This window comes from Tyto alba, unplaced genomic scaffold (assembly GCF_018691265.1).
Source record: "Tyto alba isolate M040663 unplaced genomic scaffold, T.alba_DEE_v4.0 Super-Scaffold_33, whole genome shotgun sequence".
In the NCBI taxonomy this organism is placed as follows: Eukaryota; Metazoa; Chordata; class Aves; order Strigiformes; family Tytonidae; genus Tyto; species Tyto alba.
This window is the reverse complement of record NW_024881308.1, coordinates 16,068,569-16,087,181: the sequence shown is the minus strand read 5'-3', so window position 1 is coordinate 16,087,181 and position 18,613 is coordinate 16,068,569. Positions and strand designations below refer to the sequence as shown.

Sequence of the window (18,613 nt, the reverse complement as noted above, 5' to 3'; positions counted from 1 at the left end):
GAGTCTCTAAGGTCACACCAGCCCGGCTGCACGGCCCCATGTTTCGGTGTAGCCAGGCAGCAGGGCTAACCGCAGCACTGAGGGTTGACCCACTGCAGCCGTGGGAGATATTCCTGCGGTGCTGACCGCTGCCGGAGCCGCTTCCCAAGCCCAGAGCACCGTGGGGTTGTTGATTTAAGCCATCTTCAAGGCAGCGCTGCTGCCTGGGCCGCAGCGGCTCCATCGGGATCTGCTCACCTGTGGCTAGTAAGCAAAACAGGGCCCACCTGTGGCAGAGGTCGGGCAGGTTATAAAGGACAGGGCTCCCCACTCCCTGCTCCCACCCCAGCTGGGATGTGCGTGGGGTGTAGCAGCGCTCAGGCATCCCAGATGGGGGGGGGGCAACCCAGGGCCCAGCTCAGTGAGCCCTGAGGGATGGGGCAGCCGCCGCCTGGGGTGGCCTGGCTCAGCCCCACGACAACAGTTGGGTCCACGCGTGTCCCTGCTGTCTCGGGGAGCCCCCAGAACGGCACCGCAGGGGGGAGACCATGGGGCTTCCCCTCCGCGTTCCGTCGACGGGCGGTCAGGGGAGCGGCAGCGGCCCGCGGCTCCTGAGGGGACGGACTACAGCCCCCGAAATGCCCCGCGGCGAGGGGAGCGGGGCGGGCGCGGGGCACGGTGGGAGGTGTAGTCCCGCCGCTCGGCAGGAAGAGGCGGGCGGGCGCCTGGAAGACTACAAGTCCCGTCGTGCCCCGCGCGCCGACCGCCCTGCCTGCGGTACCGGGGGTTGTGGTGGGCACCGGGCAACCGCCGCCAGCTCCCCCGCCTTCCCCCCCCCCGCCGCCTCCCCCGGGACCGACCGCCGCGGGGAGCTGCGCGATGGGCGGGGAGGAGGAGATCGTGCGTATCGCCAGGCGGTTGGACAAGATGGTGGCCAAGAAGAGCGCGGTGAGTGGCGGTGACCGGGCCCCCGCAGCCCGGTTGGGGTGAGGTGGTGGTGGGGCCTCCCCCCTTCCCCGGTTTCTGGCCTCCCTCTCCGCCGGGCCCCCGTCGTCGCTGCCGTGCCGCAGGACCCCCTCGCTTCTTCCTCAGTGCTCGTTGTGAGAAGGGCCTCCCTTTTTCCCCAGCCCCCATTTTGGGGGCCTCCCTCTCTGTGCAGCCCCCCGTCATTATGGTGGTGGAGCAGAAGCCTCCCATCCCCCCATCAAGGTGGGGTTCCCCCCCACCCCACCCCTTCAAGGTGGGGTTCCTTTCCCCAGACCTGGTCGCAGTGGGGTACTCTCCCTCTTCACGGGTGCTGCTGTGGGACCCACCCCGTTCCCTCCCGCTGACCGTTACTGGGGGGCAGTAGCTCCGTGTTCCCCCCTATGCTGCTGTGGGAACCCCTCCCTCCCACCCAGGCTGCATGCACCCCTTGCCCAACAGCTCAGCACCCTGTGATGCTTGCTGAGCTGTTCCCCTCATGGGGAGCATCCTCAGCCCTCCTCCCCTGTCCCGTTGGGAGCCCTTGGGGCGGGGGATCCTTGTGCATCCCTCCCCTAGCACCAGCCTGGGGGGCTGTTGTACCCTCAGGAAAAAACCACAGGGCTGCTTTATTTGCCTCCCGCATCCCTGTCCCATGCAAGCACCACTTCTGCTCTCTCTCATGTGGAGTGTGGAGGGGTTGGCCTCGCTCCTGTCTGCACCCTGTGGGTCTTGAAGGGTGTGTTGTAACCGGTGTGACTGTCTGGGGGGGGGCAGCAGCAAGTGTTTCCCTGCCTAATGGGATGTGTCAGCTGGTGCTCCTCTGAGTGCAAAGTGTCACGCAAGTGCTAACCGAGCAGGGTGACGGGGGTTTGTGGTGGAGGTAGGCTGTACGTTTGTGTTTGGGGGGTGGGGGGGGGTGGAGAGGGCTTTTTGGGCTGGGAAGGGCTGTGGGGAGGGGGAGCTGATGGGCGAGGAGGGGAAGGGGTTAGGGGAATGTGGTATTTGGGTGATGGGATGCTGAGTGCGGTTGTCTTGTGAACTTTTGGATGCTGGTCTGGCTCTGCCAGCCGCAGATAGGGGTGAGCGCTGGCACTCGCGTAGCTGTTGTAACAACCCAGGAAAGTGTGTTTGGGCTAAACCGCAGCCTGTGATGTCTGTTCCCGTTGATGGCAGGTTTTCAACACCATTGTTGAAATAGGAAAGGAGCAACCTTGCAGAATTTGCTTCCAAGCTTCATTGAGAAAGAGGCAGCTTCTTAAATGAGCGGTATGCACTGTTTCCTCTTGGTTGGCATTTTATATGGTACTGAACCGTAGCGTATTTATTGTATATCGGCTAACTTACGAACTCTTCCTGCAGGATGGTTGCCTGGAGTACCTGTTTATTGCTCTAGTTTTTGCATGGATCCCCATTTGCTGCCACTATGCCAAGTGGCTCCATTTCTGATAACGGAGACAGGAATCACCCGGTCATTTTGTATGTTAAGGGCTGGATTTAATGGAGTCCGTTTGGCTGTTGGAGGAACGGAAAGGTGTGAAACTGCCTGAGTGGGAAGTCGCTCGTTCTGGGTATGGTAACGTGTGGTTTATGCTGGTGTGAGTTGCTTGTGTGCGCGCTGAAAGCTTTGACTTTGCTTTGATTTGGCTTTCTCAGCATCTGTTCTGTAGGGTGGCCCTGGCAGCTGGATTGCTTCCTGCAATGAATCGGAAAAGGCCCTTCTGCATAGGGAGGATGGGATCTGAGCACAGGGTCTGTCAGTGCAGGCTGCTTCGCTTCTCTACAATCGTAGGCTCTGTAGGTCTTGCGCTGCAAATGGACTTGGAGTGGTTGGTGTTTTAAATGAGCTGTTAAATGTGAACACTAGAAGGCCTTGTTTGATAGAAGGGGGATGGGAGGACGGGCATACTCCAGGCTGTGATCTGCTGAGTGCTGCTGAAGGACGACTTGGCTAGTGCTTCTGTCCCTGCCAGTTCTCTGGGTGACTACCAATTTCAGGTATCTACAGATTGCAGGGTCAGATTTTCTTTCTGGTTCTGGGATGCAGAGCTGATGAAACTCATTATATGAAGCTTCCTTGTGAGTGATCAGCTCTTCAGCATCACTGCTTGATGGCTTTGCTCCTTGTATCAGCTCTTGTCCTGAGCAGGGTGGGGTCCCAACAAGAAAACTAGGAAACAGCTACCTTAAGCTGTGGAAAGAGGAATTTTTTAGCCCTGTCTGTGGACAGTGATTCTGAGCCTTAGGTGAATGACTGAAGTTCTTGCAACTCTGCTAAACTGTTATTGTGAGCTAATAACATCATTAATTGGGGCCCCCAAAATAGCGAGCCTGGTAGGAGTACTCCTGGAAGCCAAGTGGTGTGCTGAGGGGACCGTTGTGATTTGGAGTGTATTTTTCAGGCGTTAAAAATGTTAAGCTTGCCAGGTAAGGATAATAAGCTAATGCTGCAGTGGTACCATATACCAGCAAAGATCTGGAAGCACTGCAGTGCTCTTCTGTTTTGCCCATCCCAATAACTCAGGTGCCTCCAGATTACAGGATCTGCTGTCTGTCCAGAAAAGCAATGCCAGCAGTAATCTTGCTGATGTTTTAGGAAAGGCTTGTTGGTGTTTTTCCCCGTTGAATTCAACTTTTTGAATTTATTCCCAAGCTATTGCATTTCTTTATTAAAAGCTGAGGCATTAATTCTGTTTGTCTATTCCTCTCCAGGATGGTGCAATGGATTTACTGAAAGAACTGAAAAGTATGCCTATGACTTTGGATTTACTGCAGGTGAGTTGCACAGTTAGGGTAAAAAAGCTGAAGTCTGCATCTGGAGGAGTCCAAAATGTTGTCTAAGTAAACTGAATAGATTTCCTCTCACTTCTTGCCTCACCCAAAGCATCAAAATAAACATTAAATCCAGAAGACAGTACTGAATCTGTGTTTTGGACTGTCAGTTTAATAGCTCTGGGACACCATGTGCTGCCTGAAACTTGTGCACAGCTGATGAGGCAAATGTGGGTAACTGCTCAAATCCTTTCTTAGGCTTCAGAGGAAAGGCCAGATTAAAGCAGCAAACACAAAGGGTGGCTGTGAGAGAAGTTCTTTAAGTCTTTGTAATGCTGATATTCAGGACACTGGGGAGGTGTGAACAGAATTACAATTCAGAGATTAAGATATGTATCTTATATTTTTGCACTCTAAATTTAGGATGTCACTTACAGGTGTGTAGAGAAGGTATTTGTGGGCGATTGGATGTCTAGCTTGTGATCGGGTGTGAGTAAGCTGGAGAGTGTCATCTTGCTCTTCCAAAGTTGTAAGGAGATAATCATTCTGCAAGTCCTTGGATACTTCATATCTTGGTCATTGCTTTGACGTCGTCATACTTATTTCTGATTTCAGCTAGTAGCAAATAACAAATCTGTTCTTGAATGATTCATTTGAATGTTCACCTGCAGTCCACCCGCATTGGGATGTCAGTAAATGCACTGAGAAAGCAGAGCACAGATGAAGACGTGATATCGCTTGCCAAATCCCTCATCAAATCGTGGAAAAAACTTTTAGGTAAGAAAATCATCATGTTCCTGTCAGATTGAATTTGTGAAGGAGCTGGCTTCAGCAGGAGACTGGGTATCTTAGGAGAGCTTATATATTGGTCTGAATAGAGTATTCTAGCAAATCAGCCTTTAACATTGCACCCTGTGTCTTTCAAGTTATGTTTCTTACCGTGCATTCCTCCAGATTTAGCTCCTGTTTAGCTCATCCTTGAAAGAGCATCGAAAGCTTCAGGACTATTCTTAATGTGTACCTGTCTGTATAATAACTAGCAGCATTACTTGTAGAAACAATATCTGCACTCTGAACTCTCCGCCCTTGCCTTTGTGCTGTCAACCTTGTGCAACAGCTCATGAAAAAAAATGCTGGAATGCATTTTGGATGATGAGCTGGAGAAGGACCTTAGTTTAACACCTTGTAGACAAATTCACGTGGGCTGTTTCCTGTGGGGAAGACTTCCATGGTGATGAACGCCGAGAAGCAGAAGCTTGCAATTCTGTCTGAGGAATCTTAATGCTGATATAGCAGAAGCTAATGTCAAATTACAGATGGAGGGATTACAAATGTGGTTTTAGTAGTTGATTCTGTGATAGAAGAATGAGGCATCTGCAGCGCTGAGATTGGAAAGGCAGCTCTACCTGTGTCCTGCTAGCAAGACCACGTGTCTCCTACTCTGTACTAGTGGCGAAGTACCCCAGTGTGACATTCAAACACTCCTTGCTTTTTAAACTGATCTCTTGGGCAGCTGTGTGTAACAGAGAACAAAAGGGATGTGGTATTTGACACTAAGTGAAATGTGCGCTGGCTCTAGTTTGCACCCCCGGACTCCCCATTTCTTGACAGGCTAAATGAGTGTTAGAAGCCCTGTTTGCTTGTCCTGGCTGGGACTGTCAGTTCTGCGTTAGGATTGATGTGTATCAGCTAGGCTGAGAGTTTACCTCTGGGTCAAGCCTGTGTCATGAAAGTCCTCTTCAGGGTTGTGCTGTTGGCTTTCAGCAGCATTTGGATGAGCACTAGAAGTTGTGTTCCCAGAAGGACTAGCCTGTACTGGCCCTTCAGGTGGTGGTGGCTGGAAATGCTGCTTTTGGTAGTGCTTTAGAGAGCTTGATCTAATCTGTGCTCAGCACCCAGGGTGTCTCTGAAAGGAACGTTTATGATGGGGCATGTCTTGTGAGGAAGCTTATCTCCTAGGCAGGGGAAGGGGATTGCTCTAGTTTGAGGAAAGCTTTTGTTTGAATTAGTTTCTATTTAGAGGCAAGTAAAAGATCTGCTGGGAAGCATGGAAGGCCATAAAGGCATTCTTTCTCCTGATTCTTTTTGGAGAATAGTAACTTGCTTTAGGCTAACACCATGTAGTGTTAAGACGTTGATTAGTGTATGCAGGGTTGCAGCATAAAGACCAGTTCTGAAGCCTTTAGCATCCGCTTTTCTTCTTTTGAATATAGATGCTTCTGAGGAAAAAAGTGAGGAGAAAAAGAAAAGCCTGTCCCTGCCAACATCTTCCTCGAAGGAGACTGGTAACTCAAGAGACCAAAGGTAATGCTTCCCTTTAACCAAAGATGGTACTGTTATGGAATTTGAATTTTCTTAGGGCACCTTAATTTTTATTTTTATGTGTCTGAGTTGCAAGATTTGAGTAGTCAAATTCCTGGTCAGAAACACCAGAGGTGTAAACTTTTTCAGAGAGGATCTGTGTGGTGTTTTTAATAAACTATAATGCAGAAATATACATCTACAAAATACAGTGGCTTTAGTGAATTTGATTTTACTCACATCTTATGTAATGTTTTTCTATTCTTGGTTATGTGTTGATTTTTCTATTAATAAATCTTTCTAGTTATGTCTAGATTCCTCTGTTCTTTTTTGTGTTGCATTTTTTATATATTTTTGCTTATTTCTAACTTTGAACTCCTTAGAATGAAGATTATTTTTGGCCTTTGCAATCTCAAGTGATGGATGGGATTGACTGATACATCACTATAGTAAAACTTCCATTTCTTTGTCCTTGTCAAGTCCCAGCAGAAGTCCTCTTTTCACTCTGGATTCATGTCTGCCCATCTGGCAGGTCTGCTGCCTGCTTGCTCCTTGCTATGCCTGTTTCCACTGTCTGCAACCGCACTTGCCAAGCTGCGTGGAGACAGTGATCAAAGGGGAGGGGGCAAATGCGATTTACAGCTTTCTTCCAGACGTGAGAGACTTCTCTCAGCCTCAGACCCCAGGAAGAGGTGTGTTTTGTAGGTTTGACCCTTGGTTTAGTGATTTAACCTATTTCCCAAGTTTGCCAGAAAATTTAGAGCATTGGAGCTATAGTCCTGCTGGTTTGCAGGCTCTTCCATGTTTGTAGCCTGTCTGTTGGTTACTTTCTTGTCACTCCACCCTTTGCTTTTCCTGTTCCTTTTTGCTCAGATCTCTCAAGGCTTGATGCTTTGGTGTGAGCTTTTGCATTTCTACACAGAGCTGCTGCTGAAGAATACTGATGCCGAGCTATATAACCAAAGACACAAGCCAATTAAGGTTACCTCCCTTCCATAAAATGTGAAAAAGAATTTGCTGAGTATTGCAGTGAAAGTGCTGGGGAGACTTCCCAGCCAGAATTGAGACTTGCAGTGCAACACGGGAGCTAGGGCTGCCTACATCTGTGTGTACAATACATCCAGCGGCGGTCTGGTATGTCAGTGCTACCGGGTAGAAGCAGTAGGATGGATTCTCCCAGCTGCTGTTTCTTTTTGTCCCACTGAGAGATGAGGGTTGGAGGCCAAAGAGCAGTCAGTGATGGTGGAGAAGGAGTTGCTGCGTAAGGTGAGACAGTTGGTCTGAGGAGTATCACCAGCCTTGTGATGCAAATACCTTCTCTTTATGATCCTTATACTCGAAAGTGCAGACTGGCACTGCCTTCCCCAGGGTGTGGACACAGGAAGGATCTGTTTTAGGGCTGATGAAAGTAGGAACTGAGTCGGTCATGGCTAAGAGACTTTGTGCGTGCCCTTACTGGTGAAGGGAGGCAGATTTCCCTCCAGGGTAAGGGCAGAAACCTATGTGGAAGTACCTGTTGGCTGTTCCTAATGGGGAAAGGAGAAGGCAAGTATTACCGACTTGGCTGCTGCTGCTCAAGCCAGGAAGTAGCGCTGCAGTTCAAAGAAAAAGGGAAGCTTCTGATTTAACCTTTGGAAAATTGACCTTGTGGAATGTGGAGCCTGGAGGGAGGGAAGTATGAGACATCCCCTGGGCACAGTGGCAGCAGACACTTTATGAGCAAAATGAGCTGGGCCTGCTAGGACATCTGGTTTGAAGGCTGAGGCTTGTAGTAATTTCACTCAGAACAGGAACCTGGCTGTAGGTGGAGAGGCCAAATCCCACTGTCTCCTAGCTTTGTCAGTTATCATGGGGTATGTGGAGTGGAGCTTTCTGGCTTGTGCTGCTAATGCTTCCCTGTGCCTTGAGGTGCTGCAGATACCGCAGGTTGTTTTTTTTTCTTTCTTTTTTTTTTTTTTCTCCTTGATGCTTTCTACATGTATTCAGCCTCCATTTTCTGAATGGCAAAGCATCCCCTTGGTGTTGTGAAAGATACACAGAAGCAAATGGATTAGCGTAGCATAGACCAGCAGAAGTGGCTAGCTCCTGGTGTCAGTCTGAACCAGTCTCTCTTTCCAGAGAGGAATGCTTATTCTCCAGTGCTGCAAAATAAACTACTAATCTGCCTTGACAAAAAAAAAAAAAAAAAAAAAAAAAAAAATTAGCAGTGAAGAGTCTTTGTTCTTTGAAGCACAGGCTGTGATGAAGGCAGCCTGGCTAGTTGCTCAGTATGTGAGAGTTGGTTCAGATGAGGCTGCTATCAAGGCACCAAAGAGATCAGCTTGTATTCAGATATTTCAGCCACTTAGTCTGACAGATTTTGGCTAGGCCTTCTTCTTCTGACAGGGAGAAATACTTGAATAGCTCTTGGCCTGAAACTAGGCTTGCTTTCTGGAACACAGATGTAGAAATCCCTCTGTAGTGACTGGAGAGCTAGCACTGTGAGACCTGGAGGCTCTGAGCCAGCCAGTGTGGAGCTGGCACCTGTGAAGTTATGTGCTGCATTACTGTAATCCAAAGCATATTCTGTTGTGCTGTAGTATTTTAGACCATTAGTATAGTACATTTTAATGGGCTATGTCTAATGTTTCTCTGTCTCTGGCAGCACGAGCTTTTTCTTTTCCAGGAGTCTCTAAACTGCCTCTATTAGGAGGTTTTGGATCTGTGGCCTGAATTCAGGTCTTCCATGGGATTTTCTTCCAATGTAGCTCTGAGTTCTGCTCGCAGTCCCTGGCTGTTGCTCTGCCACCATTTTGTTCCAGCGTAGTCTTTTTGATGTATAAACCTTTGTTGCCGGGATAGGTTTACAAGCTCTTTCTCCTGTTTAACAGGAACAGTGTGAACCACAAGGATTTCCTTAAATAAGTCTTCTAGGTGTGTTTGAATTCTATTTCCCAACTATTCTAATTATAAACTAACTTCTAAAGCTTAATAAATAACTTTCTGTACAGTCTTTGGGAGGGCTGAGAAGTCTGTTTCATCTAATTCACGAGTGATCAGTTGTTGTCTCAGAGCATGTATGACATGTATGTGTATGTAGGTGAAGATGTCTACTCATCAGCATGGGATAACTCTGCATCCTGTCTAGCTTTATTCCACCTCCAGGGAATAGAGATCTAAATACTGAAGTCAATAACATTTGTGGATAGAACCTTCCTGAAAATCAAATATTACCTGTACAGATTACCCGATTAAGTATTGAATGTGGTGAAGGTCAGTGAGAGTTCACATGCAGTGTTTTCATCTGGGACATTTTAGTGTCACTGTTGCTTGCAAAAGGAGACAAAAGTTAAAGGTGGAAGAACTCTCAAGAAAGCTTCTCCTGCCACGCTTTCCCAGGACAGCACAACCTCTGCCCATGCTGTCCCTGACAGGACTTTCTCGAAGTTCTTCTTTGACAGCCCTAAAAAACCTCAGGGTGAGACACTTCCACAGCTGCCCTTGGCAGTATATTCTGATTTGTAACTTGCCTTTACAGTTTGAAACTTGCTCTTGATCAAAACCTGTCTTGCTGAGACCGTTTATTTCTTCATGCTTTTGCCTTTAGCAGGTATGGAGGGTTTTTCCTTCCATCTTCCTTTAACAAGTTTTCCAGTATTTCAGGACTTGTCGCCTCTAAGTCTTCCCTGCTGCAAACCACTCCAATTCCTTCAGTCTTTCCTTTTATTGTAGGTATCTTTTCAAGGGTTTTTGCCTTTGTATTTTAGGAAGTTTTATTTTTTCCAAACTGTTCTGTGCAACACGCTCAGCTATGATTTTTAGATGAGTTATTCCTGAGTTGTGTATGCTTTGCTATATACACCCCCAGGTGTGCTGTGATCTGTGCACAGGTTCTGCAGCACAAAAGTACCTGATGATGATTTGTACATTCCAAATGGGAGAAGCTCATAACATAATTGATTATATGCAAACTAAGTTGGTTGTTCTCTTTGTAATATGTGCAGTGTAAATCCTATTGAATGCTTTGAGCTGATTGGACACAAATCTTTTCCTTAATAGCCTTCTGCAGTGCTGACCAGTAAAGCTATTTGGTAAAAAGTGGTTTTATACAGCTATTGGTCAAAGAGAAATGGTAAGATCACAGTATAATCTCACTTGTATAGTGCATCTGTATCACCTGATCAAGACATTAATATTCTGCTATGGATTGACTGGAACAATTTGCTGAGGGTACACTGGTGGATGCTTCTTAAAAGGGCTGGACTGTGGAAATCCAGTAGCCCTGATGTTGATCTGCGGGCTTTGAGGCACTGCAGAGCTGGACTGGATTTGCATTTAGCAGCAGCAGGGTCTCCCAGCATAAGTCCCCGAATCTGGCTCAGTTTGTGCAGCAGCAGATTCAGAAGGTTTCCAGCTTAGTGCTGTTTTTCTGTGGGCTGATAATCCCTTCCAGGACAATGTAGTAGAAATGCCTGTTCCTAACAGATTTATTTTTGATGGCAAAGAACGGGCAGTAGTGACCCAGCTTAACAGCGATTGTCAAGTCACTTGGATCTTCAGGGAGACGTTGACAGTATGGAATGGGTGAAATATCAGGGTTTCTCTCTATTTTTTTTTTTTTTTTTCCCCTCCCCCTTTGTCTCTTACTGCATTAATGTTACCAGGCATTGGCCATAAATACAGTGCATTTTATGGCCCAAACACCAAAGTCTGAGCGATCTCTGCTGAAAAAACCTGCTGTTCTGCTGCCTCGATTGAAGGCCGAGGGGGAGAAAGCTCTATAAAATCATCTGGGAATCATAATAGCAGAAATCTTTTACCAGCAGTATTTGCAGGGCTAACTAACTCTACATGCAGATGTTGGGCTTTATGGGCATGACATCTCAGCACCGTGGGTGTACGCCCAGCTGAACTGCTCAGTGAAGTTACTCCTCCGGCGTGCAGCCCTCGCAGCGGTGCGTGCGAGCCCAGCCTCTGCGGCGATTCTGCGCCTTGGGTCTCTCCAGCCAGCTCCCCTGGCAGATGACCCGAGTCAGCCACAGCAAGGCAGGTGTTTGCATTCCTTTGCCTGTGCCCATGATTGCTTGCAGGTGGAAATGAAGTTATTTTTGTGAGTGAAGCAGTATTTATTAGTCCTGTGCTAGCCTGGCACCTGTGTAAGCTGTGTGTGGTTGTGCAGAGGTGCTCTTCTGTGAGATGAGTAATCAGTCTTGTCCAGATTACGGGAAAAAGGAAGATCCTCTTATGTGTTATGCTTTGTTGGTTGTTTTAATATTGGAGCTGAAGGAGCCATTTTCTTTCTTAGCACAGCAGCTCCTTCTGGAGGGGTTGGTGTAACCTTCTCTGATTTCTGCCCCAGAAGGCAGGGTGCTGCACTCCTTGCTGGCTACAGAGAGCTAGAGTGCTTTTCTTGTTTATCTGTTCTCTTTCCTGCTGCTGACATCTTGGCAGTAAAGGATGTGAGATGAGGAATCAGCTGAGATTAACCTTAGTGTGGCTTCTGCTCCCTTTCTGCTGAGAGCAGTTATGGACTTGGTGTCCTGCGAAGTAAGAGAGGAGTCAAGTAACATGTGCATTATGCTACCAGACCGAGAGGATGCTGATGGTCTCAGGAAGTCCTGAGTGTCTTTGACTTACTGCTGGTGTCCGCTGGCTTCGTAATGTTTCCATTTGATGCCCAGTGGTGCAGCAGCTGTGATATGTTGAATAACAGATGTTGGTTGGCAGGCCTACTTCATGGATTAAACCCTCCATTTACAGCCAGCGGAGTCCACTGGAGAGCTCCTGTCTGGGTTGGTGTTGGTCACGGTATTGTGCTGTGTGCTGTTTTGGGGCAAGTGTCTTTGCACAGTTTTCCTCTTTTTTTTTTTTTTTATTATGATTAACAGAATGCTTGGCCACATAGCTGCCGATCCCTTCTCTGCTCTCAGTGACCCAAACTGAGACATTCTGACAGGTGACGTTTCTTTTTTTAGCGCCAACAAAAGGCAAGAGCCTCCGAAGACTCCGACCACCCCCAAAATCACCACCTTTCCTCCAGCACCCGTCACCTGCGATGCTGTCCGCAACAAATGCAGAGAAATGCTGACAACAGCTCTCCAGGCTGACGGTAAGGGCTGGGGGAAATGCTGCATTGCCTGAAGTGCTTCACCGCTTCAGGTGCATCCTGACAGACACCTGCATGTAGGTCAGTGCCAGCTCCTCTTAGATACGCTCTTCTGGAGCAGCCTTGTCAAAGGATTATTGCCATCAGCTCAGTCTAGCCGCTGGTCACCCCTTTCACAAACTGGCTGGCATTGCAGCGTTTTTAAGCACTTGCACGTGGACCTGGCTTGAGCCAGAGGCATGGCAATGTGTCAGATGATAGCTGTTAAGAATGTGGGGTTATGTGGAGTCTTCTGCTCTGCAGCCTGGGGTGGGCTGGCCAGAAGTGTCCTTTTCAGATGTGCAGGTAGTTGCTTCCTTTTCTGGCTTTCAGCCTTTTCTCATCGCTGTAAAGCAAACCGGTCATCTCTGCTTACCCTTGGGACACAAAATGAAGCTGTAACTCAATGCATGGGATTTTTTTGATAATGGTGTTTATGCCAGTCACCATCTGCTCTTAGACTCCCTGTCCTTTGCAGACTGGAGCCCCTGAAATACCGCGATGCTCTGGGGATCTGGGGTGGAATGGGTCTTTTTTGCACTCAGACTGTGCCATCCAAAATGAGGCAACTGCAGGTGCTCAGCATCTTTGACAGTCAGATTTTAAACACCTCAAGCTGAACACGTGCTTGTGTCCGACTTGCAGATCCTTTTGGAAAATTGGGGTCTAAGCACTGCAGTTCTATTAATTTGGAGCCAAGGAATGTAGACGGCAGATGGAGAAGTTCACAGAGCCTTTATTTCTAGCCTTCCTGTGCATGCGCATGTGTTTATATGTATATATATGCTGCATTAAATATTTTGTATAACTTTTAGAAAAATTCTTTCCATATGAAGTCTGGGAAAGAGTCCCCTTGAGTCTTTAGCTAAGCTCAGTCCTGTTCTGCCCTGATTTCCCTGATTTATGGTGTTGGTTACCATACCTGAGGTCCAAATTCACAGCACTTACTGCACTCTATGATGTTTAATTGGCGTGTGAAAGAGGGGGAGGGACAGAGTCCTGAGGTGAGAAGAGAAATGAAGGCTTGATTCCATGCTGCATGCTTTCAGGCCCTGCCAGATTGTTGGTCTGAGTAGAGCTACTTCTCATTGACCACAGTATCTGATGAAATTTAATTCCTGCCTCTGTATGTTTGATTTCAACTATACCAAGAATATATTGGAAACCTGTACGTTCTGCATCCAAGGTTCTTGTTAGCTTTGTCTAGTGCAGTTCATCTCCTAGAGAGGCAGAGGGGATTAATGGGCTGGATTGGTCTTGTTTTCCTCTCTGCTCTTTTTAGAAGGATCAAAGGGTAGCTAGAGCAAAGGTCAAGATTGCCATTTGATGGAAAGAGCAAGTAAATCAAAATAGCAAACTATCAAGATTTGTATCTCAGAAATACTGAGCCTGGAGAGCCCTTACTTGGTGGGAAGTCATTGACCTTGTGTTTCTCTTGTCTTACAGATGACTATATTGCCATTGGTGCTGACTGTGAGCACATAGCAGCCCAGATTGAAGAGTATATCCTTGCTGGGCCTGCATGCCTCCAGGCCATGAAATTCATGTGCTTAGAGGGAAAATGGGACAGTCTTCCTTTGCATAAATGTTCTGCTGCAGTTCTGCCTGTCAGGGTTCTGGGTCTGGTTCCAACTCTGCTTGGCTGAGTTCTGGGTCACTAAGGAACCACCAGTGTGGTGTTGTGAGCTCAGGGCAGACCCCTTGCTGGTGTGATGGATAGGGTTGTTTCCTTCCTAATTTGCACCATAATGGGCTGTAATCCCCAGTCAGACCTTCCCGTCAGCATGCTACTTCCTGCTCTCAGCTCTGCTTCCAGATCCATGCAATTTCCCTGTGCCTCTGTGTTGAGGAGAGTGCTGATACAGAAGAAAGCAGTGGGAAGGACGGAGTAATGAGGATCAAGTTGCATGTTGATTGGAGATAAGGCAAGAGTTTGCTTGGTTTGGGGGCTGTGGGGTAGGAGGTGCAGCTGGGATCTATTAGTGGAGTGTTTTGTGGCTACCTTGCTGAGAGAAAGAGCTGGTTGAAGAACCTGAGCATAACTGAAAATAAAGATTATTTCCAGCACAGTGAAAAAGCCAGAACTGTGAAAGCCTCTGGACTCTGGGATAGTATAAGCCGGCTCTCAAATCCAGCATTAACCTCCCAGGGCAGACACTGCTGTTGGGTCCCAGCACCATCTGTGTCCTGGCAGTGGGTAACGCTCCCTGCTATTCGTGAGTGGTGTAGAAAGTGGTTGGAGGCCTCTGGGTTGATTGCAGACTCCTTGACTGCCATGCACGCATATACCAAGATGTCAAGAACACCGACATGAAGTACAAAAACCGAGTGAGGAGCCGCATCTCAAATCTGAAGGACTCCAAAAATCCTGAGCTGAAAAAGAACGTGCTGTGTGGGGTGATTACCCCCGAGCAGATCGCGGTGATGACCTCGGAGGTGAGGAAGCCTGAGGAGCAGGGTTTGTGTCTTACAGGGGACATGTCCTGTGGTTTAGCTTGGAGCAAGGGGCTGGTCTGCTGCCAGGGTTGCGGATTTTTCAGCGGCTGCTGCCGGAGTGCCTGGGGAGTGAGCTAGCAATGGGGTTTGCAATGTGGAGAGTAGTCTGTTGGTGCTCCAGATCATCACGAGGGCCTAGGTATGAACCAGAAACCAGGAATGAAAGCTTTTCTGTCTTCATACCCATCTGTTAGGCCACCCTGTCCTGCTGATTCTTTCCACTGTAGTGGGTGTGGTGGTAAAACTGGACAGATGTGATTTTTATTGCCTTTTTTTTTTTTTTTTTTTAAAAAAGGAAATGGCCAGTAACGAGCTGAAAGAGATCAGGAAAGCCATGACAAAAGAAGCAATCCGGGAGCATCAGATGGCCAAGACAGGAGGGACGCAGACTGACCTCTTCACCTGTGGGAAGTGCAAGAAGAAGAACTGCACCTACACCCAGGTTAGTGTTCCTGCTCCTACAGCCTCCACACTGACCTCTGCACAGGACACGATCTGTCACGGTCACGAGCTTTTACTGCTCTGTGACAGGACCTGCCGTGTGGCACAAATTTTGCCACTGCTGGAGGGAACATTTTTGTACGCTCGAGGCTCCCTAAAATGTACTGGCTTTGCACAGTGGTTCTGCACACGTTTCCTTGGAGCTTGTGTAACTTTTTTTTGTGGCTCGCTTGTACAAGAGCAGGGGTTGTGCAGCACCGAGGAAGCTTTCAAAAGTACAGCAGTGCTGCTTGCCGTGCAGCTTGGGAGGTGCTGGGAACGTGGAGATTCAGTCAAAGGAGTGGGTAGCGTAGAGGAGAGAGACTGCAGAAACCGAGGCAGGCATGTTGATGGTGTTAAAAATAGAAATTAAGAGTGTAGATAAGTTGTGGCTGGATGAATCCCAACTTATTTAAAACCAAACAGGTGAAACATAAGGAGTAAACGAAGCAGTGATGCGGGCAGGCAGGGAGGGTTTTTCTTCTCAATGGACAGCTGCTGGAAGCCTTGTGCATTACCAGTGCCTGTAGCTCCCGTGCTCGCACCCGGCGTCTGGAGATAAACGTGCCTTTGCAGCGAGTCAGTGTTTTAGAATGTGCAGATACCCAAAACTCCACCAGCAACCGCGCGGTGGCCGAGTGGGTGTGTGCAAACCGCGTGTGCGGGGTGCCGGGTGAAACTCCTCCGTACGCTTGGGACTTGCCGGGCGGCTGAGCGCCGGGCAGCTTGAGCAGGGAGTTTCCTTTGGCTCGGCAGCAGCCTCGCAGCCTGGCTGAGGCGAGAGGCCTGGCTCTGCCACCGCGTCCCGGTGAGTCAGCTGGGAGCCCTGCCCGGGCTGGCTCGCTCGCCTCGGCGGCGCGGGGGACTCTGTCTCCACCTGCAGCAAACCGGAGTTCGACCGCCTGGAATCGGGGCAGGTGATGACAGTGTCTTCTGAACAGAAATATCAGAAGGTTCCCTGTATTTTTATTAGTTTTCCAGTGAAATCACTATTTGGTGACAGATGTTCTCAGTTCCGAGTAGATGAACTGGCATTTATGAAAGCATCGGGAGCCAGACAGTAACATTGGGTGAGAATTACAGAATTTAGCTATCCAGCATGCTTGCAAAACGTGCTTAATCTGCATCATGCGAATACTGTGACTCTTGCATATTGGGTAATTACCCATGTAGATCACCATAATTACCCCTCGGCATAGTTCTGCTGTCTGACTTGCACAGGGAGTGCCAGTATTTTCGGTGTAGATTTGCCTTGTGGTATTCAAATGCCATGAAAATCTGATTTTTAGCTAAGTACGTGTTTCTGGCAAGAGGCAGTCAGAGGCAGCAGTCACATCTGGGTTAAATATCAGAGTTCCTTAATGGCTCAAATACAAAACAGACTGGAAATGTGCAGGATCTGGTAACCCAGAGTGTGTTCCTGTGAGGCCAGGACATAGGACTGGTCTGTAAATGGGAATGGCTTGAGTGCTTTTTTTTTTTTTTAATGTGTCGCTGTGGAGCACACGTGTCATGTGCTGAGGGTTTTGTCCTCTCCCTGCTGGCCGTGTCCCTTGCCAGGGGACAGTGTGGGGAGGGCCTGGCTGTGGGTACTTCCACTTCCACAAGGAATGGGCAGCAGAGGAGGTGAGGAGGGAAATCTGCTGCCCCAAAACATGTCACCCCGGGTAGCATCAGGCTAGAGAGGGGTCATGAGACGCGTGTAGAGGTGTGTAGCTGTAAAACAACCACCAGACTCGTTTTACAGGGAAGCTCCTTTTCCCCTTCTAAGCCTCAGGGTTTTACTGATTTCTGTCAATGTGACCCCCTCCGCGTGAATCCCTGGTGGCCAGAGGGACAGGGAGCTCCCCCTGACCCCCCGCCACGGGGCCGTGTGTGATACTGGGCTCTCACTTCCCTCGTGTCCTCCCCCCAGGTGCAGACCCGCAGCTCCGATGAGCCCATGACCACCTTCGTCGTGTGCAATGAGTGTGGGAATCGCTGGAAGGTAGCACACCAAGGATATTACTGGCACTGAGGGGTGTTAGGGTGGCTGCACCCGCGATGCTGCAGATGCTTAGCTGCTGCCCTCGGAGGTGCTTGCCAAACGCTGACTGGCTCTAGCAAGTGATCTTTCCTCCCAGCACCGAGGCAAGAGCTCCTGGGTTCATCCCATCTCTGCAGACCAGCTGGGGTCAAGTCTCACCCTCGCATTCCCTGCCTCCCTCCTCACATCCCCCTCTTCTGCCATGAGCTTCACGGTGCTTTCCATGCTCCCTCTGCCCCCTGAGAGGTGATGGCGATGACATTTGGGATTTTTAAACGGCTCTTTTCTACTGCGCACAGAGCCCGGGGGTGAGCAGAAATCTCCCGGTCAGTGGCGAGCAGAAATGACGCCACTAAACCAAGTGCCAAAGAGCCACAGCCGAGAGATTCAAACGGGAGCTCTGTTTGCCCCTTACTCCAGGGGCTGAGCCCTGCCTCTGTGGAATCCCCAAGCTCTTGCCAGCTTCCGAAACGAGACCATCACCTGGATCCCCATCTTCTAGGCAGCACACGCATGACCCGCAACTCCCCTTGGCCGTGAGGTTTTTCTAATCGGGGTTTAAACTCCCTTCTCTTGCAGTTCTGCTGAATATGTGCCATGGCCTGAGAGCGGCAGCCAAACGCAGATCAGAGCGCAACCTCCATACGCCAGCTCCCACGGCAATTGTGTTTTGTGTCCCGAGTGAGTTTGCATTGTCACGCGCTGAGAGCGCCGCTGCCTCTCCGCTCGGGCCGCAGCGGGGAGCCACGGCCGTGGGCTGACAGGTTGGCAGGAGAGCTCACTTAAACACACTTAGTTGTTATTTTTCTCATCTAAGCGGTTACGGTCACTTTTTCTCCAAAACTAATATTAAACATTTTTGTCAGTTTCTGACTTTTATTTGAATGGGGGGTGTGCAGCACTTTGCTTTTGCGGCGTGGAGCTTGACAGACTGTCAGTGTCCGGCTGGATGAGGACTGAATGCTGCCTGGACCACCAGAAAGCAAGAAGCCGCTTGTAGGTACACCCCTAGTGCATGGGGGCTTGTTTCTGGTCAGCTCCTAAAATCTAAAACACCGGGCCAAGTCCTGGGGTGCCTGGGTGGGCAGTGCTAGTCTTCCTCACGTGCTTTTGGGGCACGGATCAGATGCTGCTTTCTGTCTTGGCAGCATTCATTTGATTTTTGCAGTGATGTGTACCTTGTTATCTCCAGCCTTTTAAATGCCAACAGCCTAGCCTGTTTCAAAGAGGAGAATATGTGCTGCCTGGGTTGTAACAGACTGAAAGCAGGGTGACACCAGCCACAAAAAAAAAAAAAAAAAACCAAAAAAAAAAAACCCCAACCCTCAAACTGTTGATTTGGGAGAGCAGGAGCGGGAAGAAGGTAAGGTCAGCACTTCCTCGGGCTCCATCCCTCTGTGGAAGGAGACCCTTGTAGTAGCCAAGAGCTCCCTCGGCCCCTGGTTGGGAGCAGGGGGGTGTCCAGCAGCCTG

General features: G+C 49.0%; 1 protein-coding gene across 2 annotated transcripts; it reads left to right on the top strand.

Annotated features, from left to right (window-relative positions):
- Positions 1 to 728: 728 nt before the first annotated feature.
- Positions 729 to 18,026, top strand: TCEA2 (transcription elongation factor A2). 2 transcript variants are annotated; one of them, XM_032985322.2, is made up of 10 exons: positions 729 to 927; positions 3,655 to 3,717; positions 4,386 to 4,491; positions 5,928 to 6,018; positions 11,970 to 12,103; positions 13,586 to 13,642; positions 14,421 to 14,575; positions 14,931 to 15,077; positions 17,031 to 17,102; positions 17,721 to 18,026. In XM_032985322.2, the coding sequence occupies exons 1-10, from the start codon at positions 859 to 861 to the stop codon at positions 17,727 to 17,729; spliced, it is 903 nt and encodes a 300-aa protein (XP_032841213.2). In that variant the 5' UTR covers positions 729 to 858; the 3' UTR covers positions 17,730 to 18,026. The 2 variants fall into 2 exon arrangements, with proteins under 2 accessions (XP_032841213.2, XP_032840914.2); XM_032985023.2 differs by having other exon boundaries at positions 17,031 to 18,026.
- The last annotated feature ends 587 nt before the right edge of the window (positions 18,027 to 18,613 follow it).